Genomic DNA, 15,120 nt, shown 5'->3' on the forward strand with positions numbered 1-15,120 from the left:
AACTTGATTTTTAAAAAGCATTGTACAGGCTGGGCACAGTGGCTCATACCTATAATGCCAGCACTTTGGGAGGTCAAGGCAGGAGGATTGCTTGAGGTCAAGAATTCAAGACCAGCCTGGACAATATAGTGAGACATTGTCTCTACAAAAATAATAAATTAAAAAAATTAGCCAGGCATGGTGGTGTGTGCCTGTAGTCCTAGCTAATTGGGAGACTGAGGCAGGAGGATTTCTTGAGCCTAGGAGTTCAAGGCTGCAGTGAGCTATGATTGTGCTACTGCACTCCAGCCTGGGTGACAGAGCCAGACCTTGTCTCTAAGAAAATAATAAATAAATAACAGTTTGCCTGGAGGAATAGCAAAACACACTAAACATGTTAATAATGGTGGGAGTAGGATCGATAAGGTCCTGATTTATAATAATGCTATGAAAATGAAAAGGATGGTAAAGGTTCAGGTGTAAGAGATAAAATCATCAATGGAACAAAATAGAAATCCCTGAAACAAAGTCAAATTACTCAACTCGTTGACAATTTGGCAGGGAAGTAGGGAGCCAAATCCCAACCTCACAGGTTTCACTGAAAATAAAATCCATATAGATTATAGATTTAAACTATGAAATTGAAACCATAAAAATGCTAGAGGAAAACACAGGGGTTATTATTTATATAATCTTTCCATAAGGAAAGATGTTAGGCATGAGACTAAAGGCAGAAGCCACAAAAGTAAAATATTTGACCACATACATTTTTAAAAAACATAAAAAAGGACTAAACTCTTTAGGGAGAACAAAACTACCATTAACAATTTAGAAGGAAAGCAAAATCACTTTGAAAAATATTTGCAGCCTAACAAAGGATTAATGACCTTTATACATAAAGAGCTTACCAATCAGTAAGGAAAATAATACAATACCAAAATGAAGAAAAGATATGAACAAGCTATTCATAAAACAAACAGCCAATAAACATATAAAAATTCATATATATTAATCGAAGAATCAACAAAAGACAATCTTTTCACTTATCAAAATGAAAAAAATTTCTAAAATAATACCCAGTGTCATCACGATTTGGAAAGCTGACACATTACTACCGTAGATGTGATTAAATCATTTTCACAAAGAGAAGAAAATTATGTTTAAGAGAAAAAAACTGATTCTTCACATTTAAAAATTCTATAGTGGTATTAATTTTTGTAAGAAACCCTAAGATATTAATAACTATGCATCTTGGTTTATTGCTAAGAGCAGTAAGCTGGTTACCTGGAAGACAGTTTGCAACCCTGTTGCAAGTAGGCATTCAGGTTCCCAGTTGCCGCAAGTAACAGCCCCAGATACGGAGGGGAAGGCTTCATCGGCCTAGAAGAAAACTCAGGATGGAACTGGACACCAACAAAATAAGGATGATCTGAAATGAGAACAATCACGATGCGATTAAAGCAGACAAACAGGAGAACTGCTTTAAAGATCTTCTTATCTTTGAATATGAAAACTCATTAAATGGTAAGATGATTCTTTAACCTGTTATCATTACAGCCAGTTACTTTCACTATCCATCCATTCCTTCGTGGAATTTCAAATTGTAAAACACATCTTGGAAATTTTATGTGCGGAAGGTGTCAGAGTGAGCAAAGTCAAGCAAAAATTTTTGAATGGCAAGAAGAATTCCACTTTCCCCAAATCTGCCTGCTTTTTGAAGGCACTTTGTAGATTTATGTTGGTTCAATTTCCCTTGGACTTTAGGCTAACCCTGGGTCTTTCTTTCTTTAGGTGGCTTCAGGCCATTTCCTGCAAGGTCTTCTCCTTTCCCAGGGTAAGTGTCCCCTGGGATAAACCAGCACAATGTCAACCCATTGGGCTACCCTTGGGAACCCAACGAGGACAATTGCTTTTCTAGTCACAGCTTTAAGTTGGGTATTACTCATAGCACCACAAAACTGAGCATTTTTTGAACAAAGTGATTCAGAGCAATGATCCATTCATTCAAATATCCTGTCCCTGGCTATGACTCAAACTAAAGATAATAAAATATAATAAGTTTAAGAGGGGGAAGTAAATATAACTTTAAAGCTTTCAATGAGGTGCTTTATCAAATGATCTAAAATCTAGTATGGAATTCAAAATCACAAATTCCCATCACTTACCAGCAAAGATCCAAAGCTACTACTACAGTAATAAGGAAATGATGATTGAATGCAAATGTCTACTTTCTTAAGGTAATCATTTAAAGCCCTGCTAGAATAGCTATTATTAAAAAAGTCAAAAAACAGCAGATGCTGGCAAGGCTGTGGAGAAAAGAAAACATACTGTTGGTGGGAATGTAAGTTATTTCAGCCACTGTGGAAAGCAGTTTGGAGATTTCTCAAAGAACTTAAACCAGAATTACCATTCAACTCAGTAATCCCATTACTGGGTATATACCCAAAGGAAAATAAATCATTCTACAAAAAAGACACATGCACTTACATGTTCATGGCAGCAGTATTCACAATAGCAAAGCCATGGAATCAACTAGATGCCTATCAACGGTGGAATGGATAAAGAAAATGTGGCACATATATACCATGGAATAGTATGCAGCCATAAAAACGAAACCATGTCCTTTGCAGCAACATGGATGCAGCTGGGGGCCATTATTCTAAACGAATTAACACGGAAACAGAAAACCAAATACTGCATGTTCTCACTTATAAATGGGAGCTAAACATTGGGTACTTATGGACATAAAGATGGGAACAATAGACACTGGGAACTACCAGAGGGAGGAAGGAAAGGGGAGTGCAAGAGTTGAAAAACTATCTGTTGGGTACTCTAGTCAGTACTTGGGTGATGGGATCCATACCCTAAACCTTAGCATCACACAATATAACCATGTAACAAATCTGCACATGGGCCAAGCACAGTAACTCATGCCTGTAATCCCAGCACTCTGGGAGGCCAAGGTGGGCAGATTTCTTGAGCCTAGGAGCTCGAGACCAGCCGGGGCAATATGGTGAAACCCTGTCTGTACAAAAAATACAAAAATTAGCTGGGCGTGGTGGCGTGCACCTGTGGTTCCAGCTACTTGGGAGGCTGAGATGGGAGGATCGCTTCAGCCCAGGAGGTGGAGGTTGCCATGAGCCATGATAATACCACTGCACTCCAGCCTGGGTGACAGGGTGAGACCCTATCTCAAAAACAAAAACAAACAAACAAACAAAAACTGCGCATGTACTCCCTGCATCCAAAATGAAAGTTGAAATTATTAAAAAAAAAAAAAAAAAAGCTCTGCTATAGAAAATGGTAGCCACTAGCCATATGTAGCTACTTAAATTCATTAACATTAATTCAGCATTTGAAACATGTTCAAAGTTACATGTGGCTAGTGGCTACCATATTGGATAGGGTGGACTAGTTCTATCATTGCAGTGAGTTCTATAGGACAGCTCTGATCCCAGAAAAATCCAGTGAGTTCTATAGGACAGCTCTGATCCCAGAAAAATCCAGTGTAGAAATCCTCTACATCTAAGAAGAAACCTCCTTGAATTAGAGGAATATGCAGGTAAGAAAGCCTGATAAGGGGAATGCCACCTTCTCCCAGGAATGTATTCCCTCAAGAAACGCAGAGAAATCATCCACACTTAGAGAAGAAATTAAGCAATGTAGCTTAAAATTTAAGAGACAATAAATCTTACTGCATAACATCTAGGGACATCTTTGAAAAAAAAAGCAGACAGTAACTGTGCTTTTGTATCACTACAGACAGATGCTGAGCAATGTAATCATGTAATAGCCAGGGACAGACTATGTGAATGAATGGATCATTGCTCTGAATCACTTTATCCAAAAAATCCTCTATGCCAATATGAGGAGAAAGTAAAAAGTTTTTATTTTGATGATGTTCTATCAGTTAGATAAAATTATCTTTAAAATAATGCTGTTGATTGCTTTAAACCAAATTCTGACATTATATAATATTAATCTCAAGCTTTGTTGTTCCTCTCAGAACCCTTCAGGAACAGTGGAGATTCGTGGATATGTTTCCAAGGGGTATCTAAGATCAAAATCTTCTGGGGAATTTTCCTTAATAACTGCTTGCAGTCCGCTTTTAAAAACTGCAAGGTTTTATAGCAGCTCTCATTTCCTTTTCAATCCACATGAAATTTGAAAGCCCCAATGGGAATCTAAATCCTTATGATGAAAGAACCTTCTAAGTATTTGATGACTATAATGACAACCAGAAGAATTAAAAGTGAATAAGTACTTAAACAAAGTAAACAAATAGTAATTTGCTTAAGAAATTTTCTGCCTTCTCACATGCTAGGAAGATTTGAGAGGCTTCAATACCAACAGCGATCCATACTTTAATTCTAAATGATGGGCATTTCCATCAGAAAGACTCCTGGAAATGCGTACTTACTATTCTAATTCAAAACTCTAGGCATGAATTGATCATCTTAAGTAGAACGTGAAAACAAGAGAAACAATGAAATCCCACAGCAGTGGTGGCAGAAGGAGGTAACCAACTGGGTTTGCTCTTGCTGCAAAGGACTAGCTGGATGGCCCTGGGCATGTCATTTAACCTCTTTGCACTCCGGTGTCCTCTGTAAAGTGGGAATAGCATCATCTGCTTTGTTAGTTACATAAGGTATGCAAAGTCCCTAGCAAGAGGTCTAGTGACAAGCATCCAGTAAGTGCACACTGAATGTCCATTGCTTTCCTTCTTTCAGGTCTAGGTAAAATGCTACAACGTTCAAAGGAGCCTTCTTGGACTTCAATTCTCCCCTCTGCTCGGGACTCTGGAAGTACTTGAACAGATTAGAGACAAAAAGGAAAAGAGACAGAGAAAAGGCATTTGAAATGGAGAATAGTGATATGAGCTAAGACGGAGAAAGAAGAGGGAGGTTAGAAGACGCACAGGCAATCCAATTTATCTGGAGCCTAAAGCATATAGGCTGGAAATGCAGGTTCTGGAACATCACGGTACCATTTTTACAGTATCCTGCACACCCTTAGTACTCAATATATGAGAGTGGTTTATCCAACAAATTAGTGTCACACACTGCAGAGTTCTGTTCTTGTTAGGAGGTATTGGAGAAGGGATGGCTTGGAAGCAGGAAGGAGATTGAGGACAAGTGTGAGCTGGAGTTGGCATGCACTGGGACTAGTGTTCTAGGGATGGCAGTGCAATTCTAAACACCAGCTTTCTTTCCAGAGGCAGAATCTGCAGGACTTGACAACTCACTGCTAGTTGGGATCTGAAGGGGAAGAAGAGCTAATATGTGAAATTTCTAGCCTGATAGTCTAGGAGAATGGTTCTCCACCAAATGTGCCCCCCAGGGACTTGCCTTTTTTTTTTTTTAAGATAGGGTCTTGTTCTGTCACCCAGGCTGGAGTGCAGTGGCATGATCATGGCTCACTGCAGCCTCAACTTCCCAGGCTCAACCTCCTACCTCAGCCTCCTGAGTAGCTGGGACCACAGGCACGAACCACCATGCCCAGCTAATTATTTAGTTTTTTGTAGAGACAGGATCTCACTATGTTGCCCACGCTGGTCTCGAACTTCTGGCTTCAAGTGATCTTCCGACCTTCGCCTCCCAAAGCGTTGGGATTACAGGCGTGAGCCACTGCACCTGGCTCTCCAGGGGCATTTGATGATGTCTGGAGATATTTTGGGTTGTCACAACGTGGGAGGTAGGGATGATAGTGGCAGTGAGTAGAGGCTAGGAATGCTGCCAAACACTCTACAACAGGGGTGTCCAATCTTTTGGCTTCCCTGGGCCACACTAGAAGAAGATGAATTGTTTTGGACCATACATAAAATACACTAACACTAATGATAGCTGATGAGCTTAAAAAAAAATTGCAAAAAAATCTCATAATGTTTTAAGAAAGTTTACGAAATTGTGTTGGGCCACATTCAAATCCATCCTGGGCTGCATGCAGCCCACGGACTGTGGGTTGGACAAGCTCGCTATACAGTGCACAGGACAGCCTCCACGACAAAGAATTATTCCACTCCAAATGTCAATCAATAGTGGCAAGGCTGAGAAACCCTGGACAAGGATATTGATGATATCTTAACAGAAACAGGAGAATGAACTAATTGGGAGAGCATGTAAATTTAGTTTTAAATAAGTTGAGATGGAAGTGGCAACACAACATCGAAATACACAAACAGGTCAAGGAGGCACGTGAAAATGTTAAATTCAAGTTAGTTAAATGAAGTGTATATGTGTGAGTCTAGCCCAGGAGTTAGCAAATGTTTCTGTAAAGGGCCAATATTCTATAAAAGGTAAATATTTCAGGCTTTGTGAGCCATAAGGTCTCTTTCTTAACTACTCATCTCTGCCATGGTAGCATAAAAAACAGCCATGGGCCAGGTGCAGTTGCTCATGCCTGTAATCTCAGCACTTTGGGAGGCTGAGGAGGGAAGAGGCCTTGAGCCCAGGTGATACCAGCCTGAGCAACATGGCAAAACCCTGCCGCTACAAAAAAAATTTAAAAATTGGCTGCGCATGGTGGCTCATGCCTGTAATCCCAGCACTTTGGGAGGCTGAGGAGGGAAGAGGCCTTGAGCCCAGGTGAGACCAGCCTGAGCAACATGGCAAAACCCTGCCGCTACAAAAAAAATTTTAAAATTGGCTGCGCGTCGTGGCTCATGCCTGTAATCCCAGCACTTTGGGAGGCCAAGGCAGGCGGATCACGAGGTCAGGAGTTAAAGACCAGCCTGGCCAACATAGTGAAACCCCGTCTCTACTAAAAAATACAAAAATTAGCCGGGCATGGTGGAACATGCCTGTAGTCCCAGCTACTCGGGAGGGTGAGGCAGGAGAATTGCTTGAACCTGAGAGGTGGTGGTTACAGTGAGCCAAGATCGCGCCACTGCGCTCCAGCTTGGGCAACAGAGTAAGACTTCATCTCAAAAAAAAAAAAGTAGCCAGGCAGGGTGATGCACACCTGCAGTCCCAGCTCCTTGGGAGGCTGAGGTGGGAGGATTACTTGTGCCCAAGAGGTCAAGGCTGCAGTAAGCCATGATCATGGCACTGCACTCCAGCCTGGGTGACAGAGCTAGACCCTGTCTCAAAAAAAATAAAAATTAAAAGCAGCCATAGACAAGACATAAATGAATGAGTGTTGCTGTTGTCGGAGCTCAGAAAATACTACCCTAAAGTAGTTTTAACTGAAGGTGACTGGGAAGACCTCCAAAGCAAGAAGGTCACTGTGATGTTTCCCCCGCCTTTCCATGTGAAAGCTGGCTATAAATAAATTATCTGACCTACCTTTCCTGAAAGTAGGTCATAAGACCCTCATTCCAGATGAGTCCTGCTCTAGACCTGGGGGAATGGGATGCTACACAGAAAGGCCAAGAAGAATCTGAGCAGACAGGCCTTTCTGGGTTTCCCTGTCAGTCTATTACCATTAGAGTATGCCCTTTTGCCCAATCACATTGCTACATGGCTGTCCACTGTTCATCAAACCTAAGCATACAAATGAAGTTTTCCCCAAGTCTTTGGGTCTTCATTCCTGAAGACTAAAGTGTCACATAAAACTTTGATTAAATAAATTTGTTATGCTTTTCTCTTGTCAACCTGTCTTGTTATAGGGTTGTTGGTCACGACCCTTATGATGGGTAAGAAGGTCACAGATAACACCTTTCTACCCCTAAACTGTGTTCCAATAAAACTTTATTTATGGATGCAAATTTGAATGGCATACACTTTTCACATGTCACAGACAGTATTCTTTTTTAAATTTTTTTAACCATTAAAAAATGTAAAAATCATTCTCAGCTCATAAGCTGGCTGTAAACAGCAGGCTGGACGTGGTGCACAGGCAGTAGTTTGCCAACCCCTGGGCTAGAACATCAAGACAAAGAGCTGAGACCAGCTGTGACCATGAGCTTACCATGTCCTTGCAAAGCTGACTGAGAAGAACACTGCCTTCTGTCTCATCAATAGTAAATGTGTAGTTTGTGCCTATGTGCTCACGGGTGTTCCAGCCTGGTTACTAACAACAACTTCAGTGTTCTTCCTCAATTCTGATGCCTTTATTTCTGTTCTGTTTGCTCTTAAAAACAACTCTGGGGGCAGTGATTAGTGTTCAGAAGTTAAATGACTGACCCGTGCTTGACCACCCAGCACAGTGGAGAAAGGCAGGAGAGGAGCCAGGTCCCTCAAGCAACAGAAATCAACATCAGTCACCAAAAATGAGGTGGCACTTGGCTATTCTTTCTCAAAAGAGGAGAGCAGGCAGGGTGCCACTCAACAGTGCCACTCTGCCTTTCCCAGAGCACCTAACCTAGAGGCTGGCACAAAGAAGTAGCCTCAGAAAGAGAGGAGTTGGTAAGGAAGCATACTACTTGTAGAACTGGTAGACTTGGAATAATACATCATTTTATGGTGGAGTCAGACTAATAGGCTCCAAAATGATCAGGATTATAAGCAGTCTGTTTTTCTGAGACAAAGTCTCACTCTGTCACCCAGGCTGGAGTGCAGTGACGCGATCTCGGCTCACTGCAACCTCCACATCCTGGGTTCAAGCGACTCTCCTGCCTCAGTCTCCTGAGTAGCTGGGACTACAGGTGCACGCCACCACGCCTGGCTAATTTTTGTATTTTTAGTAGAGATGGGGTTTCACCATGTTGGCCAACCTGGTCTCGAACTCCTGACCTCAGGTGATTCGCCAACCTCAGCCTCCCAAAGTGCTGGGATTACAGGCGTGAGCCACCATGCCCAGCCAGCAGTCTGTTTTTTTCATGTACTTTGTAGTTACATATTTGTTTCAAAGGAGAGAAGAAAAGAAAGAATGCAAAAAAACTGGGTCTCAAATTAGTCTGTGGTCCACAAAAAGGCAAGTTATTGGAAGGTTTTCAAAAATGAAGAGCCCACTTACTTGCCAGTTCAATGATTTCCATCCTGTCTCCATCAACATCCTGACCTACAAAACTTAAGTCATTCTGCTCAAATTGTTTGATCAGGTTAGGGTTTACCTGCAAAACAAGAAATTAAGTGTTTATGGGCCACAGTGCAATACCAGCTGCCATACCAGGTCCTTCATCAGTTGGGTGGGTTTTCCATTTCAGTGATCCTCTAACTAGTAGTTAATGTCTATATTCAATGCTCAAAGCCAATTTTAAACTCATGATGAACCTCAGATATAAAATGTAACCACAGCACCTAAATCTAGGAGGTGCCTTCTATTACCCAAAGGTGAGATTCAAAAAGTAGGCCCTGTAACCCAGACATTCTGACCTGGAACCTTGAGACTAGTTATTTATAGCCATTTCCATGTTTGCTTCTTCCCTTGAGTTATGTGTACTTACCTATCTCTCCCCGAATCACAAATTTGCTTGAAGATTAAAACTATCCTATTTCCCTTGTGACTAACCCCAATGCTTTCTTTACATGCAGTTACATAAAAGCTCTAAAGAGAAGCTTGGAGCAAGTTTTCTACTAAAATATCCTAATAGATGGCAACTTGATGACCTGGCTTGTGGCCCTTTCTGGCCCCCATCTCACCTTAGCCCTTTCCCAAACCTAAGGACTCCTTTTCAGCCTCTCCTTCAGTGAAAGTGCTTCCCTGTCTAAAATTAAGGTGGAGTCTCACCTATTCTTTGCAATCTTAACCTCAGAGCTTTTATTCTACATTTTAAAATTATACCAGTTCTCGTATTGTCATTATTTTTCCTTCCTTAACAGCTTTAAGACATAATTCACATACCATACAATTCACCCATTTGAAATACACAAATGATTTTTCGTATATTCAGAGGTGTACAACCATTACCACAACCAACTGAAAAACAAACCCTGTACCCTTTAACCTCATCCCCCAACCCCCCATCACCCTGACCCGATCCCCTGGCAATCACTAATCTATATCCCACATCTATAGCTTTGCCTATTCTGGTCATTTTATATTAATAGAATCATGCAATATGTGGGCTTCTGTATCTGGCTTCTTTCACTCAGCATGATGTTTTCAAGGTTTATCTATGTTGTAGCATAAATCAGTACTTCATTTCCTTCTATGACTGAATAATACTCCATTGAATGAATACACCACATTTTGCTTATCTATTCGCCAGTTGGTAGACATTTGAGTTGTTTCTGCCTTTTTGGCTGTTATGAATATTACTGCTATGATCATTCAGATAAAAGTTTTTGTGTGGACATACATTTTCATTTCTCTTGGGTATATATCTAGGAGTGGAACTGCTGGGTCATATGGTAATTCTTATGTCTAACTTTTTGAAAAAACTTCCAGATGGTTTTCCAAAGGGGCTGCAATATATTCCATTCCAACCAGCAATGCATGAAGGTTCCAGTTACCCCACATCCTCTCCACTACTTGTTATTATTGTCTGTGCTTGATTATAGCCAGCTTAGTGGGTGTGAAGTGGTATCTTTTTGTGGTTTCAATACGCATTTCCCTGATCACTAATGATTGTTGGGCATCTTTTCATGTGCTTATTAGTCATTTGTACATCTTCTTTGAAGAAATATCTATTCATATCATTTGCAATTATTCATTATTGAGTTGTAAGAGCTCTTCATATATTTTAGATACAAGTCCCTTATCCAATACAGGATTTAATCTGTAATTATTATGTTATCTTATTTTTTGTCCTCTCCATTAGAATGTAAGCTCCCTAACAAGAGGGAGACCATGTCTGTCTTTCCCCTTTCCATCTCCAATGCATACGAGATGCAAAATAGGTGTGAATGAATGAATGGCTACGCTATTGCATACGTACCAGTTCTTGCACCTTCTCATTGCCACTTAGCCAAAGCAGCTCAATAATTTTTATCCCACCAGTTGGGCCCGTTCCCAATGGAAATAAGACCAAAAATGTCCTACATGTACCAAATTATGTTCCTTGGTCATAGTGACACTGTTCATTGCCTACTTGGCATTGATTCCCACGAGTCCTCCTTCAAAACAGAGCCCTAGGCTTGTCCTGGTATCCACTCCACCCCTATATGAACCAGGAAACTCCATCTGTCCCATTCCAGAAACTGGTTCTAACTGGTCTAAGCCAAACATAATAAACCCAGCCCTCTTGGAAGATGAACATTGCAAGAACCCAGGTTTAAGCCCACTGATGTTCAGCATTGCCCTGAAAAATGGCTACTAGTTCACAGGTGGGCAGGTAATCTAAGTTGATTTCCCTGTCTGGAGAGATGCCTCTTGTCCCAGATGCTGCTGGCAGCCACCTGGGAACTATAAGGGAGACCAGCTAAAGGATGAAGCAGACACACAGACAAGGGTAGGGCTGAGATAACCACAGAGACAACAGGAGCCCTGGTTGTGCCATGCCTGGAGGCTGTCCAGCCTCTGGACAACCTGGTGCCTGAGATAACAAATTTCCTTAATGTTTAGGGTGATTTGAGTGACAACAAGCAGGGATTTCTGTTCTTCACAGTCAAATGCATCGTAATTGACACACTCATTAATCCTGGCATAGACAATCTACATTTCAAGAAATCTATGTTTCTCATGTGGCAACCTCAACAATTAACTCCTTTTAGTCATGTGATGCTAAGCCTCAAGCTTAATGTAAATTTCCAAAGAGGTTCTCAAACCAATCACCCCCTGATACCCAGGGATGCACCCCCATCCCAAAAGGCACTTGGTTCCTTCTCAGAAGATTCAAGTCCTCTTTTCCACAAAATTGGCAAAATAAAGGGTGGGGGCTAAGGATAAGAAATGATGGGCTTATCATGATCTAGAAGATGGCAGTTAGAGTAACAAAGGGCATTGATAGGCCCCATGTGCAGGTACATAAAGATTTTGCCTTTGGAAAGCCAAAAACATGAGAGCCTCCGCCCCCCACTCCCCACCCCTGTCCCCTCGCCGCCCATCTCCTCTGGAAGTGGGAGACTGTGGGAAATTTGGTCCTCTCTGAGCCCTGTGAATACCACCAGGCTGGACACCTTTTCCAGAGGCTCAGCTTGTAATCACTGGGTTCCTCACACTAAGCATCCATATTCCCCAGTAATTCAGCATGAAAGCCGTACCTCAAACCGATGTCTGTGTCTTTCTTCTACAAAAGGAACATCACCATAAAGTTTCCCTGTAAAGATACAAGAGTGAGATTAATATTAGAGTAAGCAGCTTCACAAGCACATCCATGATGCTTTGTGGAGGCAGGTGCCTGGATCACTATCTATCTATCAGAGGACTAAAAATGAACTAATAGACTCCATATAGTCATCTAGATTTTCTTCTTTTCTAATAGAAGATGGCGATAGCTTCTTTGAAAACCTGAAGCAATTCTCAAGTAAGCCATCACCATTGCATAAAAGGAAGCCAGATGCTACACAAGTCCACCACAGAATCCAGCAGATCTGCCCTCCTTATATACGCCTGCCTGCAGGACCAAGAGACGGCCATGTCTGCACTATCGCTTCAGTGCAGATTTGTAATGAGCCTCATTTACAAAGGAAGAAAACAAAACTGGGGGCAGGGAAGAGACTTGCCCAAAGCCCTGCCTTGCTGGGCAGCGGAGCCTGTTCTTGAGCCCAGGCTTCCTCACACCTGGCCCAATGCTTTCTCCACTCCACCAGCTGCCTCCAGATTTTCACACCGTACTGGCCACATTCAAAATGTACCCCACCTTAAAAATGTACCTATCCTATGATCCTACAGTTGGACTTCTCAGAATTTATCCCAGAAAATAGAAATGAGGACAAAGACTTAACCACAAAGACGTGCACTGCTGAATTATTTAATAGCAAATAATTGGAAGCAAGCTGAGCATCAAGAATAGACAAACTGGTGGATTAAATGATAGCACATCTATGCCAACAGCTCTTAACCAGGGGTGTGTGGCTGAGAATCATCTGGGGAGCTGCGTAAACATGCCTACGTAGCTGAGGCACTGCAGCTAAGCACAGCACCCTGGGCATGACCAGTGTGGCGATGGGCACGGCGATCAACGAGCTGCCTAGTGACTTCATTGTCAGGTGAATAGGAGTCGGATCCATCACCAAACACCTCTCAAGAATGCCCCCATTGGGAACATCACACACCGGGGCTTGTCGGGGGGTAGGGGGTTGGGGGAGGGATAGCATTAGGAGAATACCTAATGTAAATGATGAGTTCATGGGTGCAGCAAACCAACATGGCACATGCATACCTATGTAACAAACCTGCACATTGTGTACATGTACCCTAGAACTTAAAGTATAATAATAATAATAATAAAAAGAATGCCCCTACTGGAGCATGTGGAGAAGCAGGATGGTCCAGGGACCAAGTGGGCTCCAGCACTGGAGCAGTCTGAGAGGACCAGAGACTCTTCCTACAGCACCAGCCCTCAAAATGCAGATCCCAGGTACACAGCCAAGGGTTAAGAAGATAACAGTGCTGGAAGTCATGCTGAAACTCCAACAGAATCGGAAGCCATGCTCAGTTCAACAGGCAGGGAATTATCAGACTCTCAAAGACATCATGAGGCTGGAACAGGATGTTTCAACCAAGAAAAACCAAATAAATGCTTTCTTTGCGTCTTGTTTGAGCTTTTGACTTGGATCAAGCAAACACAAATGGGTTGTATTCTCATATAACTTTGTACGATCAATGATCACAGCTGAACTTCTATTTGCAATTCTGTCCATATAGACTGAGCTCCCTGGTGACGATATGAATGATAGTGAATATTTAAGGTATGTATTTTAGAAAAAAGGGGAATAGTGGGGGCAGGGAGTTCCTTTGAGAGAATGCCAACATACCACTGGCAGGGGTCATTCAGGACAGCCTAAACTAAAACAACTGCTTCATAAAAATTAAAATAAAAATGGGAAATAAAGCACAATAACATACAGTTAGAAAACACAGAAGCATCAGGAAGGCCGGGCGCGATGGCTCACACCTGTAATCCCAGCACTTTGGGAAGCTGAGAGGGGGAGGATCACTTAAGGTCAGGAGTTCAAGACCAGCCTGGCCAACATGGTGAAACCCCATCTCTACTAAACAAAAATTAGCCCAGCGTGGTGGTGCACACCTGTAATCCCAGCTACTCAGGAGGCTGGGGCACGAGAATCACTTGAACCTGGAAGGCGGAGGTTGCAGTAAGCCAGGATGTCACCACTGCACTCCAACCTGCCAACCTTGGTGACAGAGCGAGATGCTGTCTCAAAAAAAAAAAAGAAAAAAGAAAAAGAAAAAGAAAGAAAACATAGAAGCATCAGGAAGTTGCCTCAGAGGATACTAAGTGTCCTATGACCTCTGACTTTGACATTGATCTTTTCCTCCTATAGTCCAAAATTTCTTTTCTGTTCCCTTCATTACAATAGGTGATTTGTAAATCCAATACTAGAGTCTGCCAACATTTCTCGAGATGATGGGGAAAATGGCACAAATCTCCAAATTAGGATATAAGGAATCGTATCTTCGAGTCAAGGGGACTAGCAGGATATCATGAGAATGTTTGAAACTGCATGGTTTCTGACTGCTGCCTGGCTTAAGGCAGACTCTGTATTTGCTAAGATATCTCAGAGGTGACAGAAAGGGGTAGGGGAGTGTAGTGACTCTGAAGTCAGACTTCCTGGCTTTAAATTCCACTGTACTATTTAACGGATGTGTGGCTTGGGCATATTATTTAACCTCTCTACCTCAGTTTCCTCATCTATAAAATAGGGATTATGATAGTTCCTACTTCATAGAGTTGTAAGGATTAAATAAATCAAAGTATGGGAAGCACTGAGAACAGAAAGCGAACCATTTCAGTGATTGATATTGTTATCTCCAGACAATAAAATCCAAATGAATGGAACTAGAACATAAGCTATACGAGGTAACAGACAAAATAGGGACCTGACCCTTCAATTATTTTTTAAAATCTTTTATTTTAAATTTTTGTTGGTACATAGTAGGTATATATATTTAGGGGGTACATGAGATGTTTTGATACAGGCATACAATGTGTAATAATCACATGGTGGTGAATGGGGTATCCATCCCCTCAAGCATTTATCCTTTCAGTTACAAACGATCCAATTACTCTCTCTTAGAGTTATTTTTAAATGTACAATTAAATTATTACTGACTATAGTCACCCTGTTGTGCTATCAAATAGTAGGTCTTATTCATTCTTTCTACTTTTTGAACCCATTAACAATCCCCACCTCCCTA

The 15,120-nt window shown here is 41.7% G+C and overlaps 1 protein-coding gene across 11 annotated transcripts in view; it reads right to left on the bottom strand.

The window, feature by feature from the left end:
• The window catches only part of CTPS2 (CTP synthase 2), a 130,679-nt gene that overhangs the window by 28,145 nt on the left and 87,414 nt on the right, over nucleotides 1-15,120 (bottom strand). For all 11 annotated transcript variants that reach the window (XM_063804168.1, XM_063804170.1, XM_063804169.1 and 8 more), the window contains 3 exons: nucleotides 12,003-12,058; nucleotides 8,875-8,971; nucleotides 1,264-1,408 (listed from right to left, as the gene is read on the bottom strand). In XM_063804168.1, coding sequence (XP_063660238.1) covers nucleotides 1,264-1,408; nucleotides 8,875-8,971; nucleotides 12,003-12,058 — 298 coding nt within the window. The remainder of the gene's footprint in view (nucleotides 1-1,263; nucleotides 1,409-8,874; nucleotides 8,972-12,002; nucleotides 12,059-15,120) is intronic.

Source organism: Pan troglodytes, chromosome X (assembly GCF_028858775.2).
Source record: "Pan troglodytes isolate AG18354 chromosome X, NHGRI_mPanTro3-v2.0_pri, whole genome shotgun sequence".
NCBI classification, from domain to species: Eukaryota; Metazoa; Chordata; class Mammalia; order Primates; family Hominidae; genus Pan; species Pan troglodytes.